The following is a 22,187-nucleotide window of genomic DNA, read 5'->3' as shown; positions in this document are numbered from 1 at the left end:
AGATCTTAATGGTAATTCCCAAGCAACACAAATTAATAAATTTGGAATAGATTTTTATGAATAAAAACTTGAACTTATAGCATGACCTCGTTGAGTAAGTTACCGTTTGAAGCTTAATTTTAATATTGACCTCCTACAGTGCTACCATATATTATATTTTTAAAATATTCTCTTAGTTGTGCCATGGTTACACAATATGGCAACATAATAATCTAAGTGGGCACACCAAGAATTAAAATTTATTGGCAACTGACGTAACTCTCCAGTCAGTAACTGACGCAACACATTAACACATACATTATTTTCCATTGTTATATTTCTTGGAGGCATAATGTAAGATTGTGAAATGTGTTAATTCCAAAACTAGAGAGTGCTATAAAAAATGTAACAATAAGTTTAAGAATTTTCTTGACCGTTGCAAGTTTTATAATTTCTTTATTATCACATCTGTGTAAAACTATTTAAAAAAAATAGTTTTTAAGAACTGCAAATACTGTCACTCCTTAGAAGTTAATCTAAAGATGTCTATTTCACTAAAATAAAATAATCATGACTAAGTTGACACTGTTTTTAAATAGATACATGTATGTAGATGATAGCAGTTTCACAAGCATCAATGCATATACCCTTATACCTCAAGATATATATTGTATAGCTTTTGACGTCAGATGCACATCGAATTTGTTTCATTAGATATATTGTATTGTTTGTGATGGCAGAGGTAGACATTGTTTCATTAGCTTAGATTAATATATGTACAGCACCGTTTATTGTAAACAGTATCTATAATGTTCAATAATAATTACCGGTAACACAAATTTAAAAATTTGCAGTTTCATACATGTAGTGGCAAGTCACTTATTTTGCTATTTTTACATTTATTTATGATAAATAACTACACATTAGACGATTTCATACATAATCTTTCATAATTAACTCAGAAAAATAAATCAACATTACACCGTACTGCCACAGTGGTTTCCCATGAATTCTTAGCTAAAATTGTAAAGTTCATAAACAGTTTGCATCAGTTATTCAACAAAACAGCCAATCCTTCGTCATTGTGCAATTGCAACTCAAATTCAAAATGTGATTTCACGCAATTAACTGTCAGTCACCTGGAATTAATTTTGTAATGATATAATTCTTTTTTACCTGTAAATGAAGTTATTTGGTTGTAATGTTTTATGAGCATGTACGTAACTTAATTCAAGAATAATCTTTACATTTCAAAAGATAAATAAAATAATAATAATAATTTTTGGAAATATATTATGCAACTATCAGATTGCCCCTTTAATAATTCTAAATAGCAAATGTCCTTTCATTTAATAAATTGATTATTACTCCCAAAAATATCCCAAGTTACTGATGTTTTTAGTAGAATACCTCCCAAGACAGCAACCTAGGAAATGAACGAGAATCAAGCACATTTGGACGAAGACAGAAAGAGGTTGGAGAGGGAAAAGAACAGAGAATAGTGAAAAATGGAGAAAGATATTGAAATCAAACAAGAGAGACAGGACAGCATGCTGAGAATAAAATCCCCCAGATTTTAAAGAAAGAATATGGGTTATTTACAATATCTGCCTTATTCCCATCGATTTCTTACAAAATATTTGGTTCGGTTCAGTCATATGGTAATGTCATAAGAAAGTGAATGCAGTATATATACTTGGAAATTGCAAAAAAAACCTAATCATTACACTTCGAATCAAGATGTACATGTAAACGTAAGCTGTTATCTTATTGTTGAGGCAGGTGTGCAAAAAATATTGGAAGGGAGTGGGGGTTTAGACTGGCTGGCATCGAGGGTGCAACTGCCCAAGTTACTGGGGGGGGGGGGGGGGGGTATTTGTGAGAACCTGATGTTCTAAAATGCAATTTCTTGCATTCTACAAGTATTCAACAAATGCATGTATATGCATATTAAAATAATAATAATTTGCTTTGAGCAGGGATAGGGTTGGGAAATGGGGGATTGACACCCCCCAATCCACCACCCTGAACATGCCCCTATTGTTAGTTTTTTTAATTCCCTTTAAGATTTATGTATTTCTTACAATTTAGATGAACCAGTTGCCAAAGACAAATGTTTTATTTTTAAATATGTTCTTATTAGTTTTTACAATTCGCAAATGTTGCGTCAGTTACTTTTAGTGTTATGTCAGTTGCCCATTAAGAAAAAAATTCCTTGTAGAAAACTTAGTTCTCTTGTTCTAGTGATCATAGATTACCTGTGCACTACACATTTGATACTTCAGATTCAGAGAATTTTGGCAAGTTCAAAGATGTCAAATACAAGTTACATTTTTTTGTTGCGTCAGTTACCTACACTTCATTTTTGATTGTAGTTGCACTGAGATTGTATGCAATGAAATTTTCTTTTGACATGACTTTGTCACAACATATTTATTTCAATCAAAAACATTCTTAAGAATGTTATTGAATACTTTAAAAAAAAAAAAAATCAAGACGTTAAAAAATGTCTGAATGTTGTGTCAGTTACCGTGGAATTGCCCTAGATACATTTTAAAACAACTCGTTGTAAGATAAATGGTATCTAACAGCCACTCATGTATTACTCTCTATATAACAGGTAGGAACAACACAGTACTAATTTATAAAATATTCCATGCTGCATCAACAAATTTCTTTGATATCTACTAAAGAATAAATATGACAGATACCCAGTATTTGGTATATCTGTTTATTCTGTTGAGATATACTGGTTACACTGAAAATGGTGTTGTTCAGTGAATACACCCAGATGTCAAACTACCCGTAGTGCATAAGCATATCTTTTTGGTATTTTTTGATAGCCTGTGGTCATAAGAGTGCAATGAAGAAGAAAATGTTTTATTTAATGACACACTCAACACATTTCATTTACAGTTATATGGCGTCAGACATATGGTTAAGGACCACACATATATTGAGAGAGGAAACCCGCTGTCGCCACTTCATGGGCTCCTCTTTTTGATTAGCAGCAAGGGATCTTTTATATGCACCATCCCACAGACAGGATAGTACATAAGAGTACAATGGCCACATATTATGGCTCACAGATATATAATTGATGACTGGAATCTTGAACATGTAATAAAAGCATCAGAAGGCAAAGAGTTAAATGGTAGTGTTCCAGGTGATTAAACTAATATAATCAAACATCATTAAACTTTAATAAACAGATGATGAACGGGCAATAGCATGCTTTTTTACAAAATGTAATACGTGTACATCAGATGTTTGTATGTTTAAAACATTTCCAACCAACAGGTGCCCCAACATGATCCACATACATTTTCTTTAAATGACTTCATGTCTCATCTGTACTGTTTTTAGCAATCACAGTGACTTATAACTATAATTATGACCAATCAATTTTTGTGTTTTTTCATGTATCAACCACTGCATAATATGAACAGTTCCTTTTTGTGTTTTCTTATATTGCCAATAACTATATGACCACAGGTTCTGTGTTCCTTTTTCAGAATTATCAGCAACCACCAATCACTATGTGACATTCTGTTGCATATACCAATCACAATAATATTTTCAGCATCCACCAATCACTATGCAGGGAACATTTTGTTCAGTATCGCTTCACGCTATGCAAATTTCAGAGATCGCTACCCAATTTTAAAACATTAAACAGTAGTTACTAATCAATTGTCAGTTGACTGGAAATATTGCTAATGAAAATTTTGAAAACAAAATATTCTCTGCTATGTGACATTTTCAGCATAAACCAATCACTATGTGACATCTTCAGCATGAACCAATCACTATGTGACATTTTCAGCATGAACCAATCGCCATGTGACATCTTCAGCATGAACCAATCGCCATGTGACATCTTCAGTATTAACCAATCACAATGTGACATCTTCAGCATCAACCAATCACAATGTGACATCTTCAGCATCAACCAATCGTTATGTGACATCTTGAATCAATGAATTTGACCTCTCTAACCGAACTCCACTGAGGTAGTTGGCGATGATGCCAGTGAGTCTCGTCTGACTGTATTTGTCAGCTAGCAGTTTGAGGTTCTGGACGGACGACTCGAAGTCACCGTCCCCGAGCAGCTGCAGCATGTAGGTGATGCGCTGTCTGCTGCACGAGTTGTTGAGGTATTTCAGCACAGGGACAAACAGCGGCTCACTGCTATCGGAATCGGCTGCATCCTGCAAAACAAGTAAGTACTGAGGCATCAGAACAGAATATAGGACACAAATTCTGTGGTATTGTATGTCTTGCCTATCATAAAATGTTAATGTACAGTGAAACATGTCTCAACCGATCACACCGGGGACCTAATATCTATCAGATTTAGAGAGGATTAGGTGATTAGAGGGTTACGTTTTAGAATTTAGAACATTCGGGACCCTGAATCTTGGCCGGTATTGAAAGAAAGAAAGAAAGAAAGAAATGTTTTATTTAACGATGCACTCAACACATTTTAATTACGGTTATATGGCGTCAGACATATGGTTAAGGACCACACAGATTTTGAGAGGAAACCAACCCGCTGTCGCCACTACATGGACTACTCTTTCCGATTAGCAGCAAGGGATCTTTTATTTGCGCTTCCCACAGGCAGGATAGCACAAACCATGGCTTTTGTTGAACCAGTTATGGATCACTGGTTGGTGCAAGTGGTTTACACCTACCCACTGAGCCTTGCGGAGCACTCACTCAGGGTTTGGAGTCGGTATCTGGATTAAAAATCCCATGCCTCGACTGGGATCCGAACCCAGTACCTACCAGCCTGTAGACCGATGGCCTAATCATGAAGCCACCGAGGCTGGTGGCCGGTATTGAGAATAATCAGGTTTGTTCAGGGTCCGGCTAGAACACATTTCATTGTATTCAGTGTCAGTCACTGTTGCATCCATGCACATAGATGTTTAACTCAATGCATGTTCAAAAATAAACTAAATTAATTCATTCATTTTATAAAAGAAAGACATTTGTAATTCCTGATTGATGTAGTTCTTTAAAAAAAATAGAGAGAGAGAGCTGTGGTAAATTATCTGAAAGTCAAACTTGATGTGTAACAGTACATGATAAACCTACACACAAAAACTTGATGCAATGTAGAAAAGTTCAGAAAACTAAAATATTTATTTTCTAAGTTCAAGGGCCATAACTCAAAAATGGGTTTAAAAAAAGGAAAACATTTGGTTTGTTTAACAACATCTTTAGAGCACATTGATTTATTAATCATCGGCTATTGGATGTCAAACATTTAGTAATTGTGACATATAGTCTTAGAGAGGAAACCTGCTACATTTTCCCATTAGTAGCAAGGGATCTTTAATATGCACTATCCCAGACAGGATAGCACATACCACAGCCTTTGATATACCAGTCGTGGTGCACTGGCTGGGACGAGAAATAGCCCCATGGGCCCACCGATGTGGATCGATCCCACACCGACTGCACACCAAGTGAGGTCTTTACCACCCTCCCCAAAATGGGTAAATCACCATGGAAGTCAAACTTGACCTGTGACAGTACATGGATGAAGCTATAACCAAAATTTTAGCTCAATATCTCAAAGCATTGGAAAAACAAGTCTAAATGTGGGACAGACGGATAGACAGATGGACAGAATAATGGACAGAATAATGGACAGAATGATAGCGACAAAACCTATAGTTCCCTCCAGTTGGACCGGTAGTGGACTAAAAATTAAATAATTAAAAAACAATTTATATTCAAAAACAATACTACGTTTAATTTAACACTTTAATAAATTAAAAACATTTTTAACATGTACCGAGATGAACATAGATAGATGCAACTATAAACCATGTTTCATGGTCTAAGACTTAGAGTTAGTGTAAAGTGGGAGCTATATGTAAATGCAAAAGCTGACACCTTCCCTATCAGAAAGATTATATCCATATTTTATCTTTTAACTTAGTCAAGGTGAGACAAAAAGTAAAGGGATGGGAAGAAATGAAAGGACCACACAGATATTGAGAGAGGAAACCCGCTGTCGCCACTCCATGGGCTACTCTTTTCGATTAGCAGCAAGGTATCTTTTATATGCACCATAGACAGGATAGTACATACCACAGCCTTTGATATACCAGTCGTGGTGTACTGGCTGGAACAAGAATTAGCCCAATCGGCCCACCGACAGGAATCGATCCTAGATCTATCGTACATCAGGTAAGCCCACTCTCAAAGAAACCCATGATAATGTTGCCACCCTTGCACAGACAGGTTTCTTATGGGGAATCAACCCTACAACCCATCACACCTCAGCAAATGTTCTATCACTGAACTAAAATCCTTCTCCACGGTCCCTGACACATTAACGTACACTGTGTGCACAATTCAGAAAGAGAACCTTACTGTTTCCAGAGCCAGGATGAAGTCCGACAGACAAACACGGAGGACATTGCACAACGTGTTTATCCGCTTCCTGTCTATCTCATCACCCGTCTTGTCTGTTGCGGTGTTGTCGGGTTTCTTCTCATCTCCTTCAACAGCTTCACTAGAACTGGGGACCACTGTAACCCGGAATGTGTCCTCTTTCAATGAGTCACCATTCTCACAGTTTCCGTCTGACACAGCCACTTTGTTAGGTTCTCTATAAATGTCCTGGAGTTCTTCGTGCAGCTGCTCAAACGCTGGCTCCAGAATCTTTAGCAAGCAGCGAATAAAATCTGGTTCTGTAAAGAAAAAGTATTACTTACAACTAGATATAACACGATATTTGCACAGAAAATTTAAATAGGGTGTGCTGGCCTTACCCTGGGCTCCCCCCCCAAACCCCCCCCCCCCCCAACTCAACCCAATATGACTTCCGTGTAGATAACCAACCCTCATTAGCTGAGGCTATAATACCTATATACACAGCTATCATGTATATTTATTACTTACATGTATATGGGCAGAGGGAAGTGGGGAAAGAAAAGTGATCTTTCCCTAGGGAAAGAAAAACAACATTTCTTCCCATAGATACGTTTTCACATTATAAACAGTGCTTCACTATTGGCAATTAATTGTGTGTGGGAATAGTTTCCATGGTGGAAGTCATGTCAACAACTAACTTACATCATCAGCGATACGTACATCACAGCTATGACGCAACACTGCCTCTGGAAACTTATTTTCAACAACAATATCGTACGAAAATCTTCCATAAAATGATAAATATTGAAAATGGGTAATAAATAGAACACCCAACTCGCTACTCGGCCATACTGTTTATCTTGCACTCATGAATTGGTGTTATCCTTCCCTCACCAAAGCCTCATAAAGGACAACATCAATTTATTTGTGCAAGATAAACAGTATTCTCTAAAGCCACGTCTGTGTTAACACATGATCACAAAGATGGCCATTACAATACAATACAATACAAAGGTTGTATTTAATGGAATTCATTTTAATTTGTACGCAATATTTTGCACAATGTGTGTACAGTAGTTAACTGGACACAAATTCAAAAAGATCGTTTCCGAAGCGTGGCATCAAATAAGTACAATGCTGGTGGTTGGCAGTGCAGACCAAAAATGGAGAAGTGATTAGAAGGATCGTAAATTGTTATATTAAAGATGATAAATAATAGTGAGATTTAATCATTGTTATTATGCAAGATGGGTCATTTAAATGACTTCCTATTCTGTCATTCTTTTTTCATTCATTCATTCATTCATTCTTTTTTTTTCTTTCTTTTTACTGTTTCCCCTATATTTCTAAACTGAATAACAATCAAATCAAGAGTTCTTTCCTTCAAATGAAAAATTGATGAGAGTTGTTTCCCTTAGAATAATAAAGTAGGAACATTGTATTGTACTTGGCTTTTTTACAATCATAACAAAGTTCCACGTATGCACTAACAATGTTCAAGTTTGTGTGATGAATTTGTATTTATTTACACTTCATGTATATAAATCCAGATCATGTTGGTATACAATATTGTTATAAATGTGGCAATCCATGAAATAAAACATAAAATACAAACAACATCCTCCCCTCCATCTCCAAATATAGAGATGAAAAACCTCCATCAAAACCTTATTTGACCGCACCAATGATGAAGCAATAAAGCCTTTAAAGGGACATTCCTGAGTTTGCTGCATTGTAAGATGTTTCCGACTAATAAAATATTTCTACGATTAAACTTAAATATTAAATACATTTTCTTGTTTAGAATATCAGTGTCTGTATATTCAATGTCTTTCTGGATCGTCTTAATATTTGTAAGAAGCCCAAACAGGATTTTGTATTCAAATAATTTCGTACGTACGAAAAAAACATATTTTAGGAAATAAAATGAAATTTAACAAATATTAGAACGGCCAGAAACACATTTAGTATACAGCAACTAATATATTATGCTGAAAAATATATCTGATATGTAATTACAATCGTTAAAACGTGTCTGTTAGTCGATAACATCTTAAAAATGGCAGAAAACTCAGGAATGTCTCTTTAAGAGTGTGCCCAAACTAAGCAGATCCAAATTACGTACAAACATGCTAACCTCAAAACATTTAACCTCCAAATCAGTGGAATGTTATTAGATTAAATTAACTTGAAATGTATTTCTGAATATGTAAAATTCTTACCAGCTATTATTAATATAAACATTACTACACTAAAACGACGTTGGTGTGCTCAGAACAGACAAAATGCCTGCTGTGCCCAAATTAGTGAGATTTAAAACCCTGGGCTCACATTTTTCAAAGCAATCATAGCACTACGAAATCACAAAACCGTCTTGGGCTATGACGTCACTATAGTCCATGCCCTTGTGACATCATGGGGTGGGATGTAGCCTAGTGGTGAAGCGCTCGCTTGATGTGCGGTCGATTTGGGATTGATCCTCATCAGTGAGCCCATTTGGCTATTTCTCGTTCCAGCCAGTGCACCACAAATGGTATATCAAAAGTCGTGGTATGTGCTACCCTGTTTGTGGGATGGTGCATATAAAAGATCCCTTGCTGCTAATCGGAAAGAGTAGCACATTGCGTTGCCGCAGATGGTTTCCTCTCTCATTATCTGAGTGGTGCCATATGACCGTAATTGAAGTGTGTTGAGTGCGTTGTTAAATAAAACATTCCTTCCTTCCTTCCTTGTGACGTCATAGCCTACGATGGTTTTACGATATCGTAGCGCTACGAATGCTTCGCAAAATAAGGGCCCTGGATCTGCACATAACTAACCTGATGTTAACTTGTCAGCTGCATCATGGGACGAGGTCAGCAGAACGTTGACAACGGAAATGGCTGAAGAGAGACAACCCTCGCGCCCATCCAGTCCAACAATCTCATACTCACACATGCTCATCAGATACTTGAGCAGTGGAACCAGAACATCATCAGAACACAACACTGTGGACAATAAACGCAGCAATAACAAATCTGGCATACAGTGAGTAAAGACAGAAATATCTACTCCGATAAAAACATGCATACTTTGTTGAATATTTTAAAAATATTGTTATTTTGTGTGGCAAACACTGAGACAGATAAAGTTAAAAGTTTGTTTTTATTTAGCGACACTTCTAAAACACATTGATTTATTAATCATCGGCTAATGGATGTCAAACAATTGGTAATTCTGACATATAGTCTTAAAGAGGAAACCTGCTACATTTTTCCATTAGTAGGAAGGGATCTTTTATATGTGCCATCCCACAAACAGGATAACACTAACTACACACCGAGTCAGATGATGGGACCTAGTTCGGTGTAAGATCCCTCACCAGATTATCTATTAATTTTCAAAAATGGTAGAAAACCGAGTTATTTTTTTTTACCAAAATATCAATCAGTACGTGAAATTAATTTGCCAAATTAAAATAAAATTCGCCAGTTCTTTTTAAAATTTGGAATTGGTGAATTTGGCGAGTGGCAGAGCTAGCAATGAGGTGTAGGACCGATAATCCCTGGTCAATTTATTGGGGTCTTTTACCGGCCTCAGTGGCGTCGTGGTTAGGCCATCGGTCTACAGGCTGGTAGGTACTGGGTTCGGATCCTAGTCGAGGCATGCGATTTTTAATCCAGATACCAACTCCAGACCCTGAGTGAGTGCTCCGCAAGGCTCAATGGGTAGGTGTAAACCACTTGCACCAACCAGTGATCCATAACTGGTTCAACAACTGGCCATGGTTTGTGCTATCCTGCCTGTGGGAAGCTCAAATAAAAGATCCCTTGCTGCCTGTCGTAAAAGAGTAGTCTATGTGGCGACAGCGGGTTTCCTCTCAAAAACAGTGTCAGAATGACCATATGTTTTACGTCCAATAGCCGATGATAAGATAAAAAATCAATGTGCTCTAGTGGTGTCCTTAAATAAAACAAACTTGACTTTACTATTGGGTTTCACCATTTGAAAGCATTTATGACCTGTGTATCAAACATTGTGCCATGCAATGTCCTGTCTATGGAATTTTTTTTACAAACACCCCTTCTTTGTTACTTGATAAGAAAAGCATACATGTTGGTTGTAGGCTTCTTCGCACTATTTATACCCTATTTATAAAACAAATCTAGTTTTAGGATGATCATCAAATCATTCTTCCTTCTCAGTCACTGTATAGCAGACAAGCAAACGAGCCAACGAAAGGTATGAAAGGTATGACCGTATTTACTGTTATCCCACCTAGAGCTTGGACACCTTTCTCTGAAGTTGAAAGGAGCTGAAAAATGTGAAGAAATGTCTCCAGCACATCACTGTGGCTGTATCTGAAAATAAATAAAATCATTATTTAATTAGGATTGACAGTAATAACAACTGTACTGGTCCACTGTAACAGTTAGGTCACAGTTTAAAAGGCAAATTAATATATCTCGAGCTGCCAAAAGATGAATTCCAAGTTGGTTAGTCAAAACTATGTAACCTGATGTAATTTTAAATTCTACGATTAATATTTTAAAGTTTGTTTTATTTAACAACACTACTAGAGCACACTGGATTAATATTTTGAATGCAAAAATTAATGTTCTTGCATCAAATGAAAATGTTAGCAATACTCAACATAAAATGGACACTGTAAAAGAAAAACCGTAATTATCAACATTAAAAAAATCTGTTACTCTAAAACAGACCATGTTTTTTTTTTACTAATTCAAACTGCATCCAACTAAGTTCCAGATATCAACCATTCAATTTATAGAAAAGGCCTGGAATATTAATCTATTAGTTTCACAGATTTATACAATGCCTATAAATACAAACCCAATTTGTTTGACAGCCTCGAGTAAAGACACGACAAATTCCTGTGACGTCCATGACAGACACAACTCCTCATCCTCATCCAGTACCGTGTCCAGAAACTCAGCTGTGTTCTTCAACAAGTCACCTAAAAGACACATAATTGAGAAACTCAGCTGTGTTCTTCAACAAGTCACCTGAAAGACACATAATTGAGAAACTCAGCTGTGTTCTTCAACAAGTCACCTGAAAGATACATAATTGAGAAACTCAGCCGTGTTCTTCAACAAGTCACCTGTAAGACAAGTAATTGAGAAACTCAGATGTGTTCTTCAACAAGACACATAATTGAGAAACTCAGATGTGTTCTTCAACAAGACACATAATTGAGAAACTCATATGTGTTCTTCAACAAGACACATAATTGAGAAACTCAGATGTGTTCTTCAACAAGTCACCTGTAAGACAAGTAATTGAGAAATTCAGATGTGTTCTTCAACAAGACACATAATTGAGAAACTCAGATGTGTTCTTCAACAAGTCACCTGTAAGACAAGTAATTGAGAAATTCAGATGTGTTCTTCAACAAGACACATAATTGAGAAACTCAGATGTGTTCTTCAACAAGTCACCTGTAAGACAAGTAATTGAGAAATTCAGATGTGTTCTTCAACAAGACACATAATTGAGAAACTCAGATGTGTTCTTCAACAAGTCACCTGTAAGACAAGTAATTGAGAAACTCAGATGTGTTCTTCAACAAGACACATAATTGAGAAACTCAGATGTGTTCTTCAACAAGTCACCTGTAAGACAAGTAATTGAGAAACTCAGATGTGTTCTTCAACAAGACACATAATTGAGAAACTCAGATGTGTTCTTCAACAAGTCACCTGTAAGACAAGTAATTGAGAAATTCAGATGTGTTCTTCAACAAGACACATAATTGAGAAACTCAGATGTGTTCTTCAACAAGACACATAATTGAGAAATTCAGATGTGTTCTTCAACAAGACACATAATTGAGAAACTCATATGTGTTCTTCAACAAGACACATAATTGAGAAACTCAGATGTGTTCTTCAACAAGTCACCTGTAAGACAAGTAATTGAGAAACTCAGATGTGTTCTTCAACAAGACACATAATTGAGAAACTCAGATGTGTTCTTCAACAAGTCACCTGTAAGACAAGTAATTGAGAAACTCAGATGTGTTCTTCAACAAGACACATAATTGAGAAACTCAGATGTGTTCTTCAACAAGTCACCTGTAATACAGATAGAAACAGTCACTGTCTAGAAAATGTTACTTTCTTTATTCTACAGTAATGGATTGGATGACTGATGGATGATTGGATGCTTGGATGGACTGATTGATGGATGGATGGATGGATGGATGGATGGATGGATGGATGGTTGGATGGATGAATGGATGAATGGATGGAGGTATATATATATATAGATGGATGGAGGCATATATAGATTGATGGATGGATGGATGGATGGATTTCTAGATGGATGGATGGATCCGCAACATTCTACAACAATGAATGAATGGACAGATGAAAAGGAAATTAATATTTGGTTAACCGGATTTACATGCTTCTCAAATGTGCAAGTTGTAAGTGAGAATTTTGCCTTCTCTTCCACCTCCTTTCCTGTCTTGAACGCAAGGGCTTGCCCTGGCAAGAACTTGCGCCAATGACAGGTGTGTGCTTGCTGTGAATGTACATGTAAAATAATTTTACTGTGACCTTGACTAACGTCACCTCAGCACATTTTAAGCTATGGGCTATTTGTTGTCTAATATATAGTTAGTTCGACACTTGGTCAATAAAGAGAGACAGGAAACCCACTGCTGCTATACACCGGTAAGCTATTCCTACCAAAACCATAACAAGGATATCTGGACACCTGCAATTTACCTAATCAGTCCATCTTCAACAAGTAACAAAGACTCTAAGAGATATTTAAGAAGCTGAGTAATTACAGTGCAAAAGAAGGTTTTTGTTGTTTAATGACACCACTAGAGCACGCTGATTAACTATTCATCAGGGGTTCTAGAATATTTTTAAAATTCATTTGCCATAGAGCCAGTGGATTTGAAAATTCACTGGCCATGGTGAAAAATTCACTTGCCCAATTTTAACTGTTGATAAAACAAAACAAAACCAGTAAATTAAAATAATTAACTTTTTAATGTCCATTTTTCATACCGAGATCATGTTTAATCAATTTGTCAATTTACACAACAGATAGGCTCATTGGGCATGCATTATGGTTTGTTTAGAAAAATATGCAAATAATTTTCATCAGTTTAGAATAAAGTTACCGTACCTTTTAAAATAATTGTTTCCACTAAAACCACCTAAGTTATAAAAAATAATCCATGTTACCGAGATATTACAACAATTAACAGCATTATTTATTTACTTACCCCCCACCCACCCCCTCAAAAAACAAAAAAGAATAATTCATCGGCTATTGGATGTCAAACATATGGTAATGCTGATTCATAGTCATCAGAGGAAACACGTTACATTTTCCCATTAGCAGCAAGGGATCTTTTATATGCACGCTCCCACAGACAGGAAAGCACATACCACGGCCTTTGACCAGTTGTGGTGCACTGGTTGGAATGAGAAAAAACTCAATCAGTTGAATGGATCCACCGAGGTGGTTCGATCCTACGGTGCAACAGAAGAGTTCAAGGCAAATCAAAAGGATCTTCAACTTCACTAAAAGCTTTGGCCAAAGGGAAAGAAAGAAATGTTTTATTTAACGATGCTCTCAACATATTTTATTTTTGGTTATATGGCGTCGGACATTTGGTTAAGTACCACAAAGATATTGAGAGAGGAAACCCGCTGCACCACTTAATGGGCTACTCTTTTCGATTAGCAGCAAGGGATCTTTTATATGCACCATTCCACAGACAGGATAGCACATACCACGGCCTTTGATATACCAGTCATGGTGCACTGGGTGGAGCGAGAATTGGCCAAAGGGTATTTATTTGTTAGGTGTGGGGTGGTGGGGTTTTTTGGGGGGTGGGGGGGGGAGGAGGAGTGATGTGTTCTTCAGAATCTACCACTGATTTTACAATCTTTGTCCTCTGCCTGGTGCAACCTACAGGCATCTGAAGCACAGTAGTACAGCGCTCGCTCGATGTGTGGTCAGTGTGGGATCAACCCCAGTCGGTGGACCCATTGGGCTATTTCTCATTCCAGCCAGTGTATCACGACTGATATATCAAAGGCCGTGGTATGTACTACCCTATCTGTGGGATGGCGCATATAAAAGATCCCTTGCTGCTAATCAAAAAGAGTAGCACATGAAGTGGCGACAGCGGGTTTCCTCTCAATATCTGTGTGGTCCGTAACTATATGTCTGACGCCATATAACGTAAATAAAATGTGTTGAGTGTGTCGTTAAATAAAACATTTCTTTCTCTTTTACTTTTTTCAATTTAATAACAACACCTCCAACTGCCCGGTCCAAAATTAATATCATTGAACCTTTTCCATATCTTTGTTATCATCAAAAGCATCTTAATTTTTAAATTAGTATGTTAGTAATTAGCATAATAATTATCTGTACTTTAAAAACATCCCTAACCTAATCATGTTTGAAAGAAAGAAGAAAGAAAGAAAGAAAGGATATATTCACGAGTTAATAAATATTGCCCTCATCCCCCCCCCCCCCCCCCCGACAAAATCTCTAAATCTAATCATGTGTTTGAAAGAATGGATATATTCATAAATTAATAAATATTCCCAGCCCCAACCCCACCCACCCCCCACCGACAAACTCCCTAAATCTAATCATATGTTTGAAAGAAAGGATATATTTATGAGTCAATAAATATTGCCCTCATTCTTGCATGACCGAAAAGCAGAGTTCAGTGACCTTGCCTGGGGAATGTAATCAAAGATTTAAAAAACAACAATGGTAAAGGTGAAATAATTCCATGTATGTGTCATGAACACTAAAACACCCAACAGGAATGTTTGATTAGCAACACCCCAGCACAATGTTTAATAAGCTGATTGTTGTAGCATCTGTCAAACACTGTAATTGGGATTTGATCTTGATCTCCAGTGAGAGAAGTAAACCAGCTGTCACACACACATGTACACAGTAAAACTTGATGTCACATACATAAACACACTGTCACATGAAGGTTACTTATCAAGTTACAGAAAAGTGTATCTTACATATATATAATTTTATATACTCTCCTCAAATCAGGACAATATCTAGATTCATGTAAATGGTGTCGTGGTTAAGCCATAAGACATAAGGCTGGTACAGGGTTCGAACCCCAGTACCGGCTCCCACCCAGAGCGAGTTTTAATGACTCAGTGGGTAGGTGTAAGACCACTACACCCTCTTCTCTCTCACTAACCACAAACAACTAATTCTCTTTCCTGGACAGACAGATCAGATTGACTGAAACATATTTTATTGCTTTTTAAAGAACACAACTTACTAGGCCTTCTCCAAAAGATGGAGACAGCCCAGATAGCTGAGGTAGGTGCTCAGAACAGCGTGCTTGAACCTTAATGGGATATAAGCAGGAAAATAAGTTGAAATAAAACTATCTCCAGTGAGAGAAGTAAGCCAGCTGCCACCACACACACATGTACACATTAAAACTTGATGTCACATACATAAACACACTGTCACATGAAGGTTACTTGATTAAATTACAGAAAAATTACATATATTATATACTCTCCCCACACAGGACAGTATCTACATACATGTATATATAATGTGCATACTAATATAATTATAATGAATGTAATCAAACATTTTTTTTTTTTTAATGACACCACTAGAGCACATTGATTTATTAATCATCAACTATTGGGTGTCAAACAATTGGTAATTTTGAATTTTTTTGACATTTTCTATTAGTAGCAAGGGATATTTTATATGCACCATCCCAGACAGGATAGCACATACCACAGCCTTTGATATACCAGTTGTGGTGCACTGGCTGGAATGAGAAATAGACCAATGGGCCCACCGATGGGGATCAATGCCAAATTGACCGCGCATCAAGCGAGTGCTTTACCGCTGGGCCGATATCCCACCCCTGAATATAAAAAGGCATGGGATTTTTAATCCAGATACCGACCCCAAACCCTGAGTGAGTGCTCTGCAAGGCTCAATGGGTAGGTGTAAACCACTTGCACCGACCAGTGATCTTCCATAACTGGTTCAACAAAGGCCATGGTTTGTGCTATCCTGCCTGTGGGAAGCACAAATAAAAGATCCCTTGCTGCCTGTCATAAAAGAGTAGCCTATGTGGCGACAGCAGGTTTACTCTAAAAAACAGTCTCAGAATGACCATATGTTTGACATCCAATAGCCGATGATAAGAAAAAAAATCAATGTGCTCTAGTGGCATCATTAAATAAAACAAACTTTACTTTACTTTAAAACTAAATAAAATTTTCTCATAGCTTTAAACTACTGAATGTGTGATATCAATGTATGATGTTAAGTACCACAGTGGTGATACATGCATCTCAAAATGGTGCATTTGTGTATTTTTAAAAATGTCTATAAAATATCTTTTCACTTGTTTGGTAATTTACCCCAAATTCACCAGTATCACCTTTACTAACTGCTAAATGTTTCAGCAAAGAATGGGTTTTTTTTTTTTAATTAAAATGAAAAGTATGTAAATATACATTTATTTATTTAAAGGGACATTCCTGAGTTTGCTGCATTGTAAGACGTTTCCAAAAATTACAATATTTCTACGATTAAAGTTACATATTAAATATATTTTCTTGTTTAGAATATCTATTTCTGTATATTCAATGTGTTTCTGGTCGTCTTAATATTTGTAAGGCCAAACTGGATTTTGTCTTCAAATAATTTAGTACGTACAAAAAAATATATTTTAGGAAATAAAATGAAATTTAACTTAGTACAAATAGTAGAATGATGAGAAACATATGATATGTAATTGCAATCGTTGAAAATTCTCTGTTGGTCAATAACATCTAAAAAATTGCATCAAACTCAAATATGTCCCTTTAAAATTATACTGGTTTGCAAGCCAGTTTCCTTGTAAGACTTTAGTGTTTCAGAAATGATGTTATCAAGTACCACAGATGATCTGACTTTCAGTATAATCCATTAATGGTGATAATTAACGAGACATGCATGCATAATTAACATGGATCATAAAAGCCAGACATAACAATGGGTTCAGCCGGTTACAGAACTCTACCATGTGACAACGCACAATGGCTTTACAGCATTTTATTGGAAATATTGTTAGCAGCAGCCACAGTCAACCGTAGGTCACGAACTGCGTCTTGCTACTCAGCCACACAACCAACTAACAACCAACCGACCGGGCTGCACCTTCACTGTAAACATGACCCTGTCATTCATGACATTGCCTTATTACAACTGCCCTATATGCATGTAAACTGTTTTAAGAGGCAAACAGCTTAACTTGGTTTCTTCCAACAATTAGATATTTATATAACTTTCTTTTTTTTCTTCTTTTTTTTTAAGTTGATGTTCTAGAAGTGTTTAAGTAAATACTCTTTCGTACTAGACATGTCTCTGTAATTATCGCATTCAGGGTTTCTGCCAGAGGGTAAAACAGGTATGGCGCCATACCCAATTTTTTTTATTTTTTTTTAAGTTAACATTTTGACAAAATTAATGACTTTTATCATTACTGTATGATTTTCTTAACCCTAACCCTAAACTTAACCCATTTGTTTTCTGGGGGAGGCCCCCATACCCCATTGACTGTGGTTGCATTCAATTCCATAGTGCCAAAACCAAACATTTCTATCTGGCAGAAATACTGCCTATATACATTGCTACTGGTATATATACTTTGTATGGTAGTGATTTAGGGCCCCAACCCTAACACTATGCATATTTCTTGTAGGATAATATATATATTTTTTAAACAATTCAATGTATATATAGTTCACTAGTAAAGTGCTTACTTGAGGTAATAATGAATCATAGGATTCAGCACCCATTACTTTTTATCCTGTTCTAACCAGTGTCCCATAACTGGTATATTAAATGCATTGGTATGTACTATCTTGTCTGAAAGAAAAAGCACATAGAAGATACTTCCTGATGTCTTGCAGTGGGAAGCATCAAGATGAAGTTTGGTAATAACCATTTTAGACATTTTTTAATCATGTACTTAGATGTCTAGAAACTAATATTTCTATTCTTTTTTCTCTCTAATATTGTTGTCACATACAGGTAACTAAATTACAATAATATATCAAAGACCAACCTGTCATTAACACAAATAGCCAATAGCTACATGTAATTACTATGCAAATGTATCAGTGTTTCTGCCAGAAATAAATTTTTGGGTATGGCACTATGGAATTGAATGCAACCAGTCAACAGGGGGTATGGGGGGCCTCCCCCAGAAAGAAACTGGGTTAAAGCCGCACACCCTAGTTCCATCCTGCGAAAATAAATTATAATTTGGTTAATCTACAAACCTGTAACACACTTAGATCACGTTTTTATCAAAACCTGAAAAAGCAGGTTTTATATCGATAAATATCATGGGAATCCCCATGTCCCAATTGCTTGAAATAATTTTGAAAGTTTGTATTCTGATGTCACCGGTAGATGTCGCTCGAAGCACAACAATACCTACATCACGACAAATTTCAGACTTGGGGTGCGTTCTTTTCACCTCTCCTGGACATGTTCCAACTGTTCTGTCCTGGTTGTATCCCCTCTCCAGATATCGTAGGACTTAGCAAAATTATTGGTTTTAAGGGTTTGTAACGTTTTGTATTGAGATACTTACTTGTCTGAACTTTATTGTTACTGAAAATGTTCACGAACTGTGAAGAAAAATCTCACAAATGAACAACAACAAATCGGATCTTGATTGCGCGAACCGTGCACGAGAAAACAAACCGAACCAAAATGATAATGGTCACGTGGTATACCAACGTCTGTGACATTGAAATGGAAATATCCCGTCTAAAAATAGATTAGGCCTTGTCTGCTCAACGTTTTTTCTCAAACGTGCGTCCATTTTTCAGAAATACGAAAAATGCATTTTGTGGTATTACAAACACCAGGATTACCAGGATTACCAAAAAACACTTCAGGTGAATGGAAATGTATATTCTAAATAATAAACGGTAAGTAAAGTGCAATTTTATTTGTGAAAAAATAGGTTTAATAGCGAAAAACAACGCCGTAATGGTTAACAACTAGCCGTAACTAGGGTGTGTCCCTTTAAGTTTAGGGTTAAGAAAATCATATAGTAATGATAAGAGTCATTAATTTTGTCAAAATGTTAACTTAAAAAAATTAAAATTTGGGTATTACCCTCTGGCAGAAACCTTGTGTATGTATAGTGACATTGTATGTTCTTTATGGACAAAAGAATAAATTATTTTATGTTGTTTGCTATTTTTAGTAACTTTCTGTATTTCTTGTGACCATGTTATGGTACATCAGCAGCCATTAGTTGACCTGGATTTCGTCCACTTTAGTGATAAAAATAGAAACACAATTTATGATGTTATTGCTTTTTCTTCCTACCAGTGTCAGCATGATACATTGTCATAAAAAATAAAGATAAGTATATAGTAAGAACTCATTACAATGACCATGGTTACTACAACATTTGCACCACCTTAACAAAAATTTGTTGAGAACAAGCCTACATGAATATCAATGTTATTCTGTTTATTACAATGGAGTTCACACCTTCCTACACCAAAAGAGCCAATTAGGAACAATGTATATAGAGGTTATTACCCTCGTGTATTTCGGTATCGTCAATATCATATATTAGGAATAAAAATTGTATTATACATTATTTTTATTCCTAATATATGATATTGTCGATACCGAAATACACGAGGGTAATAATCTCTTTATCATATAAGCTCAAGCTTAATATAACATGTTTTTGTAAACTGTACACGCAAATTTAATTCCAGTCCACCATTACTAGATATTCAAATGACGTAAGAATATGTGGCGCGGTGTATTTTTTAATGGAAATGACGTCAAACTCGAATGATGTCATTTTGGATGTCCTTACATCAAAATAAAGTTATGCCTAACGTTTTTTGTTTTCTGAACGCTGGACAGTTTTCAGTGTCAAACTGCAATTGAAATGTTTTTATTTGATGACTATGAATGCATACGTCAATCATGGAATGTCACCCAAGTACGTTTGCTTAAATGACAATAAACCTAGTGCCGAGACCTCGACTAATTTACATCTAATTTGCAAAGTTATCAAATTCTTAAAGTATGTGATCTGAAAAATATCACATACTTTGATTGCACTGAAAATGTAAGATATTATATGATAAATGTATATACGACTGAATGAATGAATGTTTAACGACACCCCAACACGAAAGATACATCGGCTATAGGGTGTCAATCTATATTAATGGGAAAAACAAAGTGATGATCAACATCAATATAAAAATGCAACAGTTAAATAAAAACACAGTGTGAAGGACTGTGTAAAAATACAAATATCACAGATAGATACTGACTTTTACTCAAAATTTCAATTTTGTGCTGTATTGGGCAGTCTCAAAGAGAATGTTACACCCCTGCACCACGGTGAGGTTACAGCACGCGCAGGGGTATATACGACTGAAAATACATCTTTACAATGACATGGAATTAAAATATACTGCAGGGGACAATATTTCAAAATCTTAGGTAACCAGAAATCAGTTCACGCTAGTTTTACTTAGGTAACCAATTGTTCAGTTACATAACAAATGAGTTAGGCCTACTTAATCCTAAAACACTTGAACTACGGTTCTGTGCTACATTGGTGGATCAAAAACAAACTGATTTTCACCTTCATTACTAATATATCGTACTTTTAATTTTAGAATGTAATTGTTCACCACATAACCAAATTGGCGGTTCTCATGATTTTCAAGTTGCATAACCGACACGTGAACAGAACAATGGTTCTCATGAAATATTGTGCCCTGTACTGTGTGATAGTGAAGCTGGTTTCATACGGCTGACCATTTATACGAGTACAAGATGCTCTTATTATCAGGAAGCAAGTAGATATTGGGGGCCTAACTGAGATCAGGGCACAAAGCAAAGTTTCTAGAGAGGTTCAGGGGGACACACCACTGTAACATTTTTAAAACTAGATGTCCTGAAATGCAATTTCCTGCATTCTACAAATAATATTCATCTCTGCCTTAAGATTTACTACCAATAATATTTTTGATTCAGAATTAATGAGGTAACTCAAGTCCCCCCCCCCCCATCACCGCCCTGCCGTGCCTGATTATAACAACAACAACCAAGTGAAACGTTCAGTGTGTTTTGATCACGTTATAAAACTTAAGTGTTCAAAGGCAAGATGTGAAACTGCTGCATGATTCCCATTAACCTTGCATTCACCAGGACATGCAGCCATAAATATAAATACCCAGTGAATAGCTACTGTTAAGATCTGTGCTGTCTAGTGAGCAAAAATAACGGTATATGCACATAGACAAAGGTCAGAATACAGATTTCAGTCTGTCATTAGCAAACATCAAGGTGAGCTGAGGATTGCTCGCCTAAATTGGTGCTCAGCAAGCACTTTATTTAAAATTGTATGTCAAGGCAAGCAATTTGTTGGCCTAAAGCTTTCCAGATGAGTGTGTGTTTTCTCATGTTATACTGAACGCTGGTTTTGACCAGTGGGGGCAACATTATATTACTGAGCTTGGTGATAATAAATTCTTAGTTTACCTCTGGGGTTTCTTAGTTTACCTCTGGGGTTTCTTAGTTTACCTCTGGGGTTTCTTAGTTTACCTCTGGGGTTTCTTAGTTTACCTCTGGGGTTTCTTATTTTACCTCTGGGGTTTCTTAGTTTACCTCTGGGGTTTCTTATTTTCTCCGGTCATTCGTGATTGAAAATACCAGGCGAGTGATAAATCACTCCCCTCGTGCACCAGGTGTGTGTGTGCGTGATC

General features: G+C 36.3%; 1 protein-coding gene across 2 annotated transcripts in view; it reads right to left on the bottom strand.

The window, feature by feature from the left end:
- Positions 1-395: 395 nt before the first annotated feature.
- Positions 396-22,187, bottom strand: part of LOC121382307 (protein saal1-like) — a 55,999-nt gene continuing 34,207 nt past the window's right edge. For both annotated transcript variants that reach the window (XM_041511882.1, XM_041511881.1), the window contains exons 8-12: positions 11,209-11,332; positions 10,633-10,715; positions 9,195-9,362; positions 6,373-6,692; positions 396-4,190 (exon numbers count right to left, since the gene is read on the bottom strand). In XM_041511882.1, coding sequence (XP_041367816.1) covers positions 3,939-4,190; positions 6,373-6,692; positions 9,195-9,362; positions 10,633-10,715; positions 11,209-11,332 — 947 coding nt within the window. In that variant the 3' untranslated portion in view covers positions 396-3,938. The remainder of the gene's footprint in view (positions 4,191-6,372; positions 6,693-9,194; positions 9,363-10,632; positions 10,716-11,208; positions 11,333-22,187) is intronic.

Source organism: Gigantopelta aegis, chromosome 9 (genome assembly GCF_016097555.1).
Source record: "Gigantopelta aegis isolate Gae_Host chromosome 9, Gae_host_genome, whole genome shotgun sequence".
Lineage (NCBI taxonomy): Eukaryota > Metazoa > Mollusca > Gastropoda > Neomphalida > Peltospiridae > Gigantopelta > Gigantopelta aegis.
Note: the sequence above shows the minus strand (reverse complement) of the source record. Positions and strands in the feature narration are given on the sequence as shown.